This window comes from Mycteria americana, chromosome 2 (genome assembly GCF_035582795.1).
Source record: "Mycteria americana isolate JAX WOST 10 ecotype Jacksonville Zoo and Gardens chromosome 2, USCA_MyAme_1.0, whole genome shotgun sequence".
In the NCBI taxonomy this organism is placed as follows: Eukaryota; Metazoa; Chordata; class Aves; order Ciconiiformes; family Ciconiidae; genus Mycteria; species Mycteria americana.
The window spans coordinates 15,495,512-15,508,594 of record NC_134366.1 but is presented as its reverse complement, the minus strand read 5'-3'; the positions used below and the strand labels follow the sequence as shown (position 1 = coordinate 15,508,594).

The 13,083-nt window shown below is 38.3% G+C and overlaps 1 protein-coding gene across 18 annotated transcripts in view; it reads left to right on the top strand.

Annotated features, from left to right (window-relative positions):
• CREM (cAMP responsive element modulator) overlaps window positions 1–8,693 on the top strand; it is a 37,887-nt gene extending 29,194 nt beyond the window's left edge. For 12 of the 18 annotated variants that reach the window (XM_075492461.1, XM_075492451.1, XM_075492449.1 and 9 more), the window contains 2 exons: window positions 4,990–5,146; window positions 6,869–7,404. In XM_075492461.1, coding sequence (XP_075348576.1) covers window positions 4,990–5,146; window positions 6,869–7,013 — 302 coding nt within the window. In that variant the 3' untranslated portion in view covers window positions 7,014–7,404. The other 6 variants (XM_075492460.1, XM_075492450.1, XM_075492466.1 and 3 more) reach the window with 5 other exon arrangements.
• Window positions 8,694–13,083: the final 4,390 nt, after the last annotated feature.

Here is a 13,083-nt window from a genome sequence, read left to right as displayed (position 1 = left end):
ATGATCCTGAAGTGGTCCTGTAATCACAGGGTGCTCCTTTTTTGCATTGATGCTTCCATTATTGCTGTCCTTGGCATAGTTTCACAGTTGACAAATTACCAGTCTGAATTTATTTATTACAGACAAAGGCCGTAAAAGTTTGCTATGCCCTACATACAGACCAGTGCCTGGACTGTTGGTCTGAAACTAATTTCATTTAAATTGATGTAAATAAGGAGTAGCTTTGTTAGAGCTGAGATTTTTTTGTTAGTTTTAAAAAATAAAAATTAAAACAAAGATCTCTTGGAGTTATTTTGAAAAAGGAGGGAACAGGGGAGAGGTAGCCCTTACCCAGAGTTACTGTTCTGCCTGTTACAGCATCTGAAATCACTAGCTTTAGGCTGACTTACTTTGTTAGAGAGTTTTTCAACCTTTTCTGAAGCTTTTAACTGAAATTAAATGAGTGGGTTGCGGGTTCCCCCCCAAAGCAAGGAGCTTTAGCCTTTCATTTACCTATTTGTTACAGCTTATTAAGCTTTCCTGTCTTGCCTGTCTGTCCGACAGAGTTCTCTACCTTTTAGTGGAACTGCTCCAATCAAAACAATTGCACGTCTTTTTAAAATTTCCCTATTTTCTATCCAATCATGACTTTGTCCTTCGGATTCATTCATGAATTCTGGAGCCACATTTTAATTTCTCAGTCAGTGCTGTGAATTTTCAGGTGTTGCTTTACAGCCAGCTTTGTGGTGTGTGCTTTCTGTAGCTTTATGAATAATTCAGGGATAAAGAACAAAGCTAGGCTTATAGAAATATGGAAGAGAAAGAAAAAAGAAGGTTTACTGGAAAAGGAGTTCTTTGGGCTGCAGTTCCAGTGAGCTGTTCCAGTGACAGATCATATTAATGACAGTGGTAAGCAAGTGAGGTCACTGTGATGTCAGTGCTCTTGCTTGTAATCCTGCACATGCTTGCTAGTTTGGAACAGTTCACACTGAGCTCTGAGAGGAACAGGAGAACCGTGTGTGCAGAAGCTGATCATGGCTGTAACAGGAGATGAAACAGGTAAAAATTTTCTTAGTCTTTTACATGATATTTTTGGATGTCTAAGCAGTGCTTCATTAGTATTTGTGACATTTTCTTTTGAACCTGTTGCTGTAACTCTTTCATCTTTCAAAACTGGTGCAAATAGCTTCTGGTTATATCTAGTCAGTGTAGGATTTCAGGGCAATTTTAACAGTTTTATTTGGGGGAACAATCACTGTTAGTGCATGAGTTCTTGCACAGATTGATTCAGATAACTAATCTTTACTATTGGATGCAGGATTTTGCTGAAAAATCCACCACTCTTGTTTTAAATGCTTCTTTATTTTGGAGATAGTCATATATGTTACTATGTTTATAATTGTTTTTTATTTTGTAAAAATGACACTGCTTTTTTGTTTAGCAATAAACATTTCAGATTTGATAGCTAAAATAGGCTTAAGCATAGCTGTAAGAGAAAGGTGTGCATTGTTTCTGTAGTGTAAATAAACCCTATGCTTTCATTATTAAAGAAAATACTGGATGCAAACAAATTTGAGAGAGCAATAATTTTAAGCATTGTAACGCCTGCTTGTTTTCTCCTCTGCTGTTAAAATGGTCTGTTCCTCAGTTAATTGAGTTCAAAAGGCTGACGTCATTAGATTTCCTGGAATCGTGTTGCAGTAGGGAACTGGAAAAGTTAAACTCCAAACAAGATACACATTGACGTCAGCTCCAAGTCATGCCGCGATTTAGTCAGTTCCTTTCTGCTTCGTCAATTGCCTCCGGCAGATCTGTAATGTTAACCAGTTCGCAGCCGGTACCGACGTGCTGCTGCTCACTGCTGGTACTTATTGTTTCATTAAACCAAAGATAAGTATCTTCTCCAAGTCGACGTTTTGTGTTTTTTTAATGCTCAAAGGGATAATGATTCATGCCTTGTTTAGCCAGTTCAGTGGTGAAGTTAAAAACCCTTTGATAATCTAGTCCAATCATTATGACTCACAGAAGGGGGGAATAGACATACTAATACATAGCATGCATCAGGCTTTTTTTCTCCTGGATAGTCACTGAAAGAATTTAAGTGCAGGGATGCTCTCTAGTGTTCAGCAAGTTACTTTTTCCAAGAACCTGCTGATACAAGGTGGTTGATTTTTTGGGGGTGGTTTGGTTGTGGTTTTTTTTTCTTTTTTTAATTTCTCAGAGCTTAATTTACAAGGTTAGTTGTACTCTTCCAAATATGGTTTGGTTTTTTGGTTGGTTTTTTGTTTGTCTTCCTGTTAATAATTTCCTTTTTGTAAGTCTCAGCTCAAAGCTTCAGGTTTTCAGTGACTTTTTACTGCCTTGCAATTTTAAGGATAAGAGGGGAAAAAAAAAAAAAAGATGACCTGGGGCAGTGTGTTAGGGAAATACACCATCTCCAGGTTTGTTGCTTTGTTAACAGTCTCCGTCCTATGTCTGATATGTTAGGAATTACTTTAAACCTCCATGGAGTTTCATTAGAAATGGCCACAGAGGTTTGTCAGTCTGGATCAAGGCGTGTGGGATTTTTGACTCAGATGCTGAAATGGAAGGTACCCTTCTCTGTAATATGTAGATACATTACTAGACTTAACTATTAATTTTTTCAGGGGTATTTTATCCCCCCTGCTTAAAACCTGTTTCATCTTTCCCAATGTCTTTTTTTGGGGAAACAGTATTTTATTGTAACCTTTTGAGATACTATACAAAAAATTTTGCAGAATTCAAAATAATTGATTTGCAATAATGTATGGTAAAACACATACTACTGCACAACTAAAAGATACTTTGTCAATGCTATGCTTTTTTTTTTTTTTTAACTGCAGTGTCTGGGTTTACAAGGTCTATACCACCAAAATGGTTATTTATCTCTGTTACCACGGTGGTAGGTTTATAAGTGAGCCAACTGTTAGGCAGGGACAGACACCACTGGAACCTGCTCAAACTATTCACGCAACATGTTGTTACTTACAGTGGTGTTTGCTGATCCCAGCTGAGATAGGGACTCACTTTTGTTGAGCCATGCTGCAGGTACATTATCACACTGAGTCCTCTTAGCAGCAGCAGCATTAAGTCCTGTTAGCTAACATCTGAGTGTAAATCAAACAAAGACTACAAAGTAGTTGGTCTTGCCAGGCTGAGGTGACCTGGGTTATGGGTCTTTCCCCATGACTTGATCCACAAAATGGTTCACTTGGATTTATAATTCATTGTAGCTAATGCAAACTAAGATAACATCTCTTTGTTTTAACCTAGTGATGAGAGATGGGAAAAGGTAGTTCTTACCATAGAGTCTATAAAATCTATGTAATGTGGCCAGCATGAAGGTGAGCCTGAAGAGTTTCTAAAATTCCATTTTTATAAATAGTGAGCCAATGTATCATCCCATTGACATAACTGGGGCTGCTAAGAGATATGGAGAACTTAAAGAAGGGGTTAAGTAATTCTCTTGTAGATGTACAAGACCACCAAGCCCTGTGTTCGTGGTGCCTGCCTGTTAGTGCTCACAGGGCTGATTTCTCTCTCCCTCCCCCATCCCCAGGGGATTATCCGTAACCCAGGTCAGTTCACTGGTCCAGTTCATCTTGTAATTCCACACTTTTACCCGCAGGACCGAGAGAGGGGGGAGGTGCAAAGTGTTTAAGCTGATAATGATTTCAGGACATGGCTGTGGAATTGTAGTCTAAACACAGCTTGATCCTATAGTGAAGCACCTGCATTAACTTAATGAGAATAATAGTAATTTTTTTTATTAAGTTTAGGGTTTGGGTTTTCCCCCCTGTATTTGACTGATGTCTCTTTACTGCTTTACCCATCAGCCTCCCCAAAGTGTTTTTATCTACATTTAATTTTTCCAAGTTAAGTTTTTCCATTATTTGAATATTGCTTTAAAGAATTAAAGTATAAATTCAGTATAACATAACAGCCCCTGAAATTTCATCTTTTATATTCAATTGCTTTAATGATAAAATTTGAAGTTTTGTTCTGTGATAATATAAAACATTTATGGAAAGGAATAGGTAAATACTTGTTTATAATTTGAAGAGGGATACTTTTTTGTTTGTTTTTGGTTTTTTATGTCAGACAAGACATAAGTACTTAGGACTTCCACGGTGTTTTAAAGTTGGGGTACATCATTGAGGTACTTTGTTCCTACAAAATACAGAAATGAGGTGAGACTATCAGGTATTGGTTCCAAATAACATGTCGGATTTCAGATCTGCATTTAGCCTGGGGAGAGCTCAAAACTGGTAGGCTTAGGAGCTGAATCTGAACTTTTGCACTCTGATTTACTGTGTAGCTACACCCCTTCCTGTGCAACCGCCACTACCTCCTCTTGCCCGCTAATGCTGCAGCATCCTATTTGTGGTCCTCTTGCTCAAGGAACATAACTCTTGTTCACCATGAGCACTTGTCTGTTCCTTTTCATTTTGGCAACAGCAGCTGTCACTCGTTTTCCAAGGGTTGCCAAACTGCTGCTGTAAAGGCAGGAGAGGCAGTAAGACTGGTCCTGTTGCTGTCACAGGGAAGGAGGAGAAAGTTGACTTCTGAAGCAAGTTGACTCCTGAAGCCTCTGTTAGAGGACAGGGGTAGCATATAAACCTCAGTGGCTGCAACAGAGGACCATCTTTTCATGGGATTGTGCAAACAGGAAATAAGTGTGGATGCTTTGACAGTGTTTCTCAAACAGCTTTCCCTATGTTGTCTGAAAAGAGCCATGTGGAAGCTTTCACAGGCTTCAGTCTGTCTGGCTAGTGGGGCCACGTGCTAGAGCAATTTAGATAACTTATTTTACAGCTTGGAAATAAACGCTAGTAAGATAACAAATAGCGTTGTGACATTGCAGGCCTGTGAAATATTTTATGTAGCAGGGATCCTGGATAACATATCAACAGAAATCTGTTATTTCTAGAGAGACTTCTGCATAGTTCTTTTTTGCCATAAAGTTTAAAATATGATTCTTTTATACAGCTGCCACTGGAGACATGCCAGCTTACCAGATTAGAACTCCCACTACTACCTTACCTCAGGGAGTGGTAATGGCAGCCTCACCAGGGACTTTGCATAGCCCTCAGCAACTGGCAGAAGAGGCAACTCGCAAGAGAGAGCTGAGACTTATGAAAAACAGGTACGACTATATAACAATTAATAGTCAGTGTTGCGAAAAAAACCCCAAAACATTCTAATGAAGTTTTCTTCTTAAGGTCATGAACACTGCCTGCGATTGACAAAGGGAAGTCAAGGAATTCTTTGTCAGTCATCCCACATCCCTACAGCATTGAGTATTGGCTGCTAACTATGGAAAGTTAGAGTTGACATTATCACCATGGATTTTTAGTTCCAAAATATTATGATAATTCAGAAATCAGTATTAGTGTAGTCCCTTTCTGATAATTTTTGTGATGAGCTGGAGGTGTACTTACTGTTGAATTCCACACGCACCAAGCCACACCCTCCTCCAACAGTAAAATGACCAGTATGCGTTTGTTCATTTTGAAACATGCTAGCAAAGAATTGGTTAGGAAAATATCTGAGGATCTCATTAGCAGCTGTCCATTAATGATGCTGTGAAGAGGACTTATTCTAGGATGGAATGATAATTATAGACTTTCCTAAATACTTGGCTACTGGGGTAAGTTATTGTGCAGTGCCTCTGTCATTTTGTGAGGCATATTGTGTGAGGTGGCTGTATGTTTTTTAATTAGTTGGCATGGACTTGACTGTATGCTGTAAATGCCAGTCTTTCTCCGTGCATTCTTCCTGCTATTCTTAGGGGACTCTTTCTTTTTTTAAATGCATAGCCACCGCTCTCAATGGCAGTTAGATTAATAGAGGAAATAGTCTGCTATGCAGATCTCTAATACATTGAATAGCCCCTTGCCTTACAATTGAATTCATGGTATTGCTTTGCTCTCATGCCTGTCCTTTATTTTAAATTACTCATGAGGATCACTGCATTGTTGTGCCTCCTTTTGTTTTTCTTCTCTTCAGTTTTAAAACTAGCATCTATGCTATCTCTCATATAACTTGCCGGAAAGTTACAGTCTCACAATTTGACAATTTATCATGTTTCAAGATGTTAAAGGAGTGGACTCCCAGTACTTCTAAAATTTCTTCTGGAATTGAATGCTCGTTCAGTCACATACTTCTGAAAATACTACCCAAACTGTTTAGCTTTAATATAACAGAATTCTGAGCAGAGCTGTGAGAATGGCTCCAGACTGCCATTTGCCAGCAACAAAAAAAACCCCAGACGCATGTGGCTGAAGTGTGCCCAGGTGGAGAGTTTTGAAATGCTGATAAATTGTGTTTGTTTGGACTTAAATTTTACTGTAGATTGTTACATTAAGGTAAAAAAATTACAGCAGGTTGTAAGCTTGGCATGTAGCTTTTTATCTGAAGAGAGTAGTGTTATGCTTGTATTTTCTGAAAGTAAATTCTTTGAGTTTGGTTTTAAGATTTTGATTGCAGAAGATACTACTCCTGATAAACACACAAAATGAAATGTGACTGGAAGAAGAAATGCTGCTTTCGGTCTTAATGTTTAGTACAACTCAAGTCAATATGTTATCATTTACTTGCTGTTTTTCTCAGTTCCTCTGTGTATTAACTCCACTTTGTATTTGTTGATGCTGAATTTGTTTCAAGTTCTAGTTGTTTTGAATTGTATTTTAACCGTGTTATTGCTTATTGCTGTTATCTGCTGTTCTGTTTGTCCAATCCAACAGTTGTTGTTGTTGGTTGTTGTTGTTGTTATTGTGGAACCGCAGGGATTGCAGGTAATTTAATTTATCCAGTCTTTGCCATATTGTGGCTGTTCCTGTAGTCATTTGCCTTGTATTGGTTCCAGGGAAGCTGCCAGAGAATGTCGCAGAAAGAAGAAAGAATATGTCAAATGTCTCGAAAATCGTGTGGCTGTGCTTGAAAACCAAAACAAGACTCTCATTGAGGAACTCAAGGCCCTCAAAGATCTTTATTGTCATAAAGCAGAATAACTGTCTTTCATTTGGACCTCGTTTATTATGAACTTTAATCAAGGCATGAGAGGAAGCAATTCTACAGATTGCCATATGAACTTGAGAAAGAGACACTTGAGGCCCTTGTGGAACCCAGTTTTGCTTAGTGTTTTCAGACTGATTTGGGAGATATTCCAAAATTTGGAATTCTGTCGTAGTCTCCATACTCTGCTGAGCTTTCTAATGGCATGCAAATGGCTTTTTTGTTTGCACTTTTTACTTCTGCTTTTTGCAGGGAAGCTGCTAAAGAATGTCGACGTCGGAAGAAAGAATACATAAAATGTCTGGAGAGTCGTGTTGCAGTGCTAGAAGTTCAGAACAAGAAACTTATAGAGGAGCTTGAAACCCTAAAAGACATTTGCTCTTCCAAAACAGATTAGTAAAAATATTTATTATACTGTGAACTGACTAAAATATGTCCAGTTGCTTTATAAGGCAATACATAGCCAACATGAATTATGGCTTTCTCTTTGTGTCATTTATATTATATTCCAACTCCTAACATTCCTGAAATGCTTTCCTGCTTTTTGTCAATTCATAGCTCTAATTTCAGGTTTTTCATGCTGCTCCCTTCCATCTCCCAAGGAGCCAAATGTTAAAAAAAAATGTAACGAAGTAAAAAAGCGCATAATTTCGAAGAGCTGTTTCTTTGCTGTATATTACATACTACTTTTTACATGTTACTGAGTGTCCTGCACATATAAAATATTTTACAATTGTTTTAGATGAATCATAAAGATAACACATCCAGTAATACAAGAAAATCAAACAACCCAAGGTATCTCAGGAAAGAGTTTATAAAAGAATGTTATGATTACATGTATGTACTAGCATACTAGTCTACAGATGATTTTATGGCATATTTTTATATTAGTTGCTTTGTGGAAAAAAGTATTGTATTGCTGTCACTGAGTGCCATGGTTAAAGATAGTTTTTAATAGAACCATGTTGTTTAACCTGTGTAGTGTCTGATTTCCTTTAAACATCTGGTTATTTGAGATGCTTTAAGAGCCATGAGTATCTGGAAGAGGACAAAGGAAAAAAGCATACCTAAACTCATGACATGATGCTAAGTATGTTGTAAATACATGAAAGAAGCTGTCTGTTATGTGGCTGCTATTTACTTAAATTTTCTGTAGTCTGTAGAATATTTGATTTATTAGAGGTCTATATATCAAAATTCAGTTTTGTATCCTGAATACTTTGTGTTCTAGATTCCGGACAGTTGTAGACAGATGCCTATAGCAAAGGCTGATGGTGTAGTTCTTTTCACACTTTCTGTGAAGTACTGAGAGGAAGTAAAGGTGACTTAAAGAAGGAAGTTTTCCAATAAACAGTAACTATCTGCTGATTCACAGGGTTCTGGAATAGCCTATAGGTGAGAGCTGAAGATTTTAAAAATAAACCCATGCTTTAAACCAGATTACAGTTCTGGTAAATGCAGTACATGCCAACTTTTCCATTGTGCTTTGAAAGAAAATAACGCTTATGCAAAATTGCTTCTGGGTATTTCTTGAATTCAGGAATGATCTAATTGTTTGTTGGCCAGTACAGTCTATGAGCAGAGTATTTGGGAGCTTTGCTGGAACTAGCAGCACTATTGCCTTACTGATGTGGTAGGAAGAAAGGCTTAGTTCCTACTTAATTGGCTTTACTGGGGGGAGTGTGTGTGTGTGGAGGGGAGGAGGAATGGAATCATACCATTACTAAAGTCCCTGAGACTTCTTCACTTACCTTAAACTGAATTCACATTTAACCCAATCTTCACTCTGACACTGTTGGGGCGGGGTGTGTGTATGTGTATCTTTTTTTTTTTTTTTTAAAATCTGGTTTTCTTTTAGCTTTCCCAAATTACTTGAAATACACAGGATAACTTTCTCGAATCTTTTGAAGATCCCACTGAGAGAGATCCTAAGTGATACCTAAGTGAGACCATTTCTTTTGTAAGAAGAGGTATTATCTTTTACTTCCTGAAGCCACATCAGTTGATTTAAAAAGGAAGTGGGCTGCCTTTTGGGCCCACAGGCTCTGCTCTGGGTGTGGAACAAAAGTAAAGTAAACTTTGAAATATTTGTTTCACTGTGAAAATACATCCTAAGTGCTAAAGTCAGCAGAAGTCAAAGGTTCTGTTAAAGTTGGACAGGATGAGTACAGCCTGCAGGTCCGTGTTGCAGCCTCTAAACTGCAACAAAAGTGTCCAGCAAATTGTTTGTTGTGGCTCTGTCACTAGAATCTGTTTTCTGTTACAGGTAGGCATTGCTCCTGACTCTCAAGGGAAAGAAACTTGGGCACATGGTGAATGTCTCTCCAGGAGAAACTTCTCTTATCTTTATCTTCCCAGTAGTATCTGGTGCTAACTGTAGTTAGAAATTTGATAGGAGGAATTCTTGTCTCTTCCACATCTATGTACAGTCATTTCTTTGCTAATACTTTTAAAACATTTGATTAATGTTTATTTTTTATTTAAATAATTACTTGTGTATGTGGGATGCTTTGTTAATAATGGGAGCTAAACCCAAATGCTCTTGGCCGTGTGTTTGGTCATTCTGGAAAACTCCATTTGATCTGTTTATCTGCATAAAAGTATCCTGCTTCAGAAAAGTCAACTGCACAAAACCTGGCTCATTTAGACTAAGACTAGGAAAAAAGAAAAGTTCATTACTTATTATTCTTTCATTCTCAGAAATTCAGTGTGGTATAGCGTTAATTTTGACAGAATTAGCAACACACATTTCTGTATTTTAAAGTGAGAATGAGTGAGTTTGGTCAGTAAGAACATTTAAGTTGCATAGTCGATAAATTGGAACCAAGATGCATCTTGTGGTGAAGGAAATACCTTATCTGAAAATAAGAAAAGGCAGGTCTGCACAAATGCCAAGAATCTGTTGTCAAATGCTGCTGCAAAAATTACTACTTAAAACAATAGATCCCGTTCTGAATTGGTTTGAAGTGTACATTGAAAACTTTGTGAGAGACTTCCTGAGATTAAACAAAAGATTTGAAGGAAAAGTCAGTGTACCACTGGGGTTTGTCAGAGAAGTAACACCAAATTACTTACTTGAGATGGGACTGCTGGAGCCTGGGTCTCTGTTCAAGCAGTATATCAGAGGATTAAAGTGATAGGATATATGCTAGGATATACAAATTAGTTTAGATTATAAAGGAAAATATATTAAGTCTTCCTTCAGTTTATTTTTTCTCTTTAAAGTGTCAATATAGCCCTCTTGAGTTTTAGACGAGTTGTGGAACTCCATTTTATTCTACGTCAGTGTCATGTTTCTGAATGTGTGTCAGCACTGGAATCCAGAGTACATGCACATGTGCTATGAATGAGAAGAGAATTTTTCTTTCAACTTGCTGTCCATCAAGCTTGCATTTGTGCATGTAAGTCTTGTGCTTGCTAGTGCTCCTCTCCAAGCGCAGAAAAAGTGAAAATGGCTGGAACTATTCATCGTTATTTCTTACCCTTCATGGAATAAAACTGAAATATGACTGGGGTCTGAATTTGCAACTGCCAAAGTCCTGGGGAGGTGACACTAACACATTTTAGGAGCTGTGCTGCGTAACAGTCCAGGCGGAACTGCCTATGCTTCTATAATGGCACCCACATTCTGGATACCAGGCCAAGAAGAGGTCAGTTTACAATGATTGTGTTGAACTTCTTAGGGTAAATCTTAGGCTTTTTATTGAAATCAGTTACTGATCTTGTTCCTGAGGATACGTTTTGGTGGGAGAGAGGAAACTGCTTTCTACATTTTGTCTGTCTCTTCACTTTGTGACCACTTTTGGTTCATCCAAAGGCCAAACAATCTGTTTGCAGAGAAGTGGATCAGACACTGAGCTCAAAGTATGTCCTTCAGTGACAGTGGCTGGAAAAGCTGTCCCGTTGAGTTTCTTCACTTCATTGTGTAAATGATAGATCCATCCCTTTTCCTGAAAGTATTGTCATCTACAATTGTACAGTGCAAGCATGCAGACTACCTGTTTATTTTTGTGAAAGGTCTGTGATATGGCTGTCAGTCACGTACCTAAAGAAACACAGTATGTATCAGTGGCTGTTGCGGTTCATGTGAGTACTGCGACTTGCCCTCTGTCCCCATTTTACTACTTCAGTTCTCAGTTGAACCAGGCCTTGGGTTCAGTACTCTTTCCAAAGAACTTTTTGACTACAAGATCAAAACCCACCTTCTGCCTTGTAGCATGTGTGTGGTGTTAGTTTTAATGCCTTTTCCCACAATTTGATGGTGTTTCTCCTCTCAGAAGTTGCTAAGAATGTACAAATAGCAACTGAAGAGGTGTTCAGTCTTAATTATCTTACTCAATGGCTGTGTTACCGTCTCATTTGACAAGGCTGGGAAGCACTTCTCTAATAAAAACATAGCTCTGAGCTTTGGATACCAATATAATTTCCACAGGAATCTGATTCCAGTTCAGATTTGTGAAGCAGAGTGCTTGGTGTGGTGCAGGAGAAAGGCCTTTTGAACACGCTGTTGTTCTTAGTACAGAAACATTAAATGAATCTGAGTTTGTTTATTACGAGAGAATTTGAGCACTGCCTTTGATTTGTCTGAACCAGGAATTTTGTTTTTTTCAGTACCAGAAAAAAAGGCTGAAATAATTTTCTTTCTGTAAGAAAACCACGAAACTCTTCTCCCTTGCTGAAGGGAGAAGCAACTGTTTGCAAATTTCTTTGAGACAGATAGTTAGAGGATCTGCCTTTATGGGAAGGTGTACACAAGACTGCGTGGATGGTTTTTTTCCAAATGGAATTTAATGTAGCTCAGGGGAAATGGTTTCTTGAAAAATGTCTTCAGCCTCCTAGAGTTGCGGGCGATGAGGAATGTAATAGTCAGCTTCCTCTTAAGGTACAGCTTTGTCATAGCTGTTTTCTTCCCCATCTAAATGGAGTGGGGAGCAGAGTTCTAAAGAGAAACCTCTAGGCTATCCAGGCAGAGCTGTCTCTTGACTGTCTAAAACAGCCTCAGCTGTTGTGACCTGGGAAAAAAGGGATTAAAATAAGTATATTGTGTGAGTAGGTGTGGGTTTGCTTTCTTGGGGGGGGGGGGGGGGGGTTGGGAGGAGAGGGGGGTTGATTGTTAGTTCCCATGGATTTTTCTCTTTGCAAGAATAATTGTAGATTTTTCTGCCTGCACTGATACAGTCCTAAGGAGTGCAAGCTCTGTTGTCTCCCACCTGGTTCTCCAGGGTTTTCCTTCCATTCTTATCAAACACAATTGCTGATCTGTACTGTTATCCTGCAGACATCAGTGTAATTGCTAAATCCAGTGTGATCTTTTTCTGAATGAAGTATCACTTCAAAGAAAACAAAGGGGTCTGCTCAGCTTCTGGTTTCAATTGACTCATTTTGCCCACAGTTTTTTTCTGTTTTATCCACTTCGTGTTTTGTGCGTGGCTGTGTACATGACAAGAATGTATTGAATGCTGAACTGTTAAGCAGCTGATAGAAGTAGCTTGATTTTGGTTGTCAGCATTCCTGTACAAAATATTGTCATATGGGGTGTGGTTTTAATTTGATTGGGCATTTTTTTTTTCATTAAGGCACTATACAGCTCTTCTGGATGAGGGATAACAATGATTTCATCATTCCAGAAAAAGTTGTGGGTGTTCTAGTATTTGTTTACTTTAAAAACTGAAGAAAATGAGCTAGTTAATTTCTAGGGCAATTTCATAGTATCTCATGCAGGCTGGCAATGGAAGATAGAAGAAGAATAAACTGATTTTTGCTGTCTCTAATGTATCTTTTCTAGGCCATTTTCTCCGGTTTCTGTTTTTTTCCTGCTTCTGAGATAGAGCTTCCTTCTTGCAACTTGCTTGTTAGACATAGTTATGAAGTAGAAGCTGTGTATATGCACAAAGCCTCAAAGAGAAAGAGGGTAATGTGAGAGTTGAACACTGTGTGTAGACTAAGGGAAAAAAATAACTTCATTGTATTATGTATGACTTGAATGGAAAAAACAGTGAAGGAAGTGTCTGTTATGGTAACTGCTGAGGTTTTTCCTCTCCTTTAATAGCCATATCAGTGGAATCG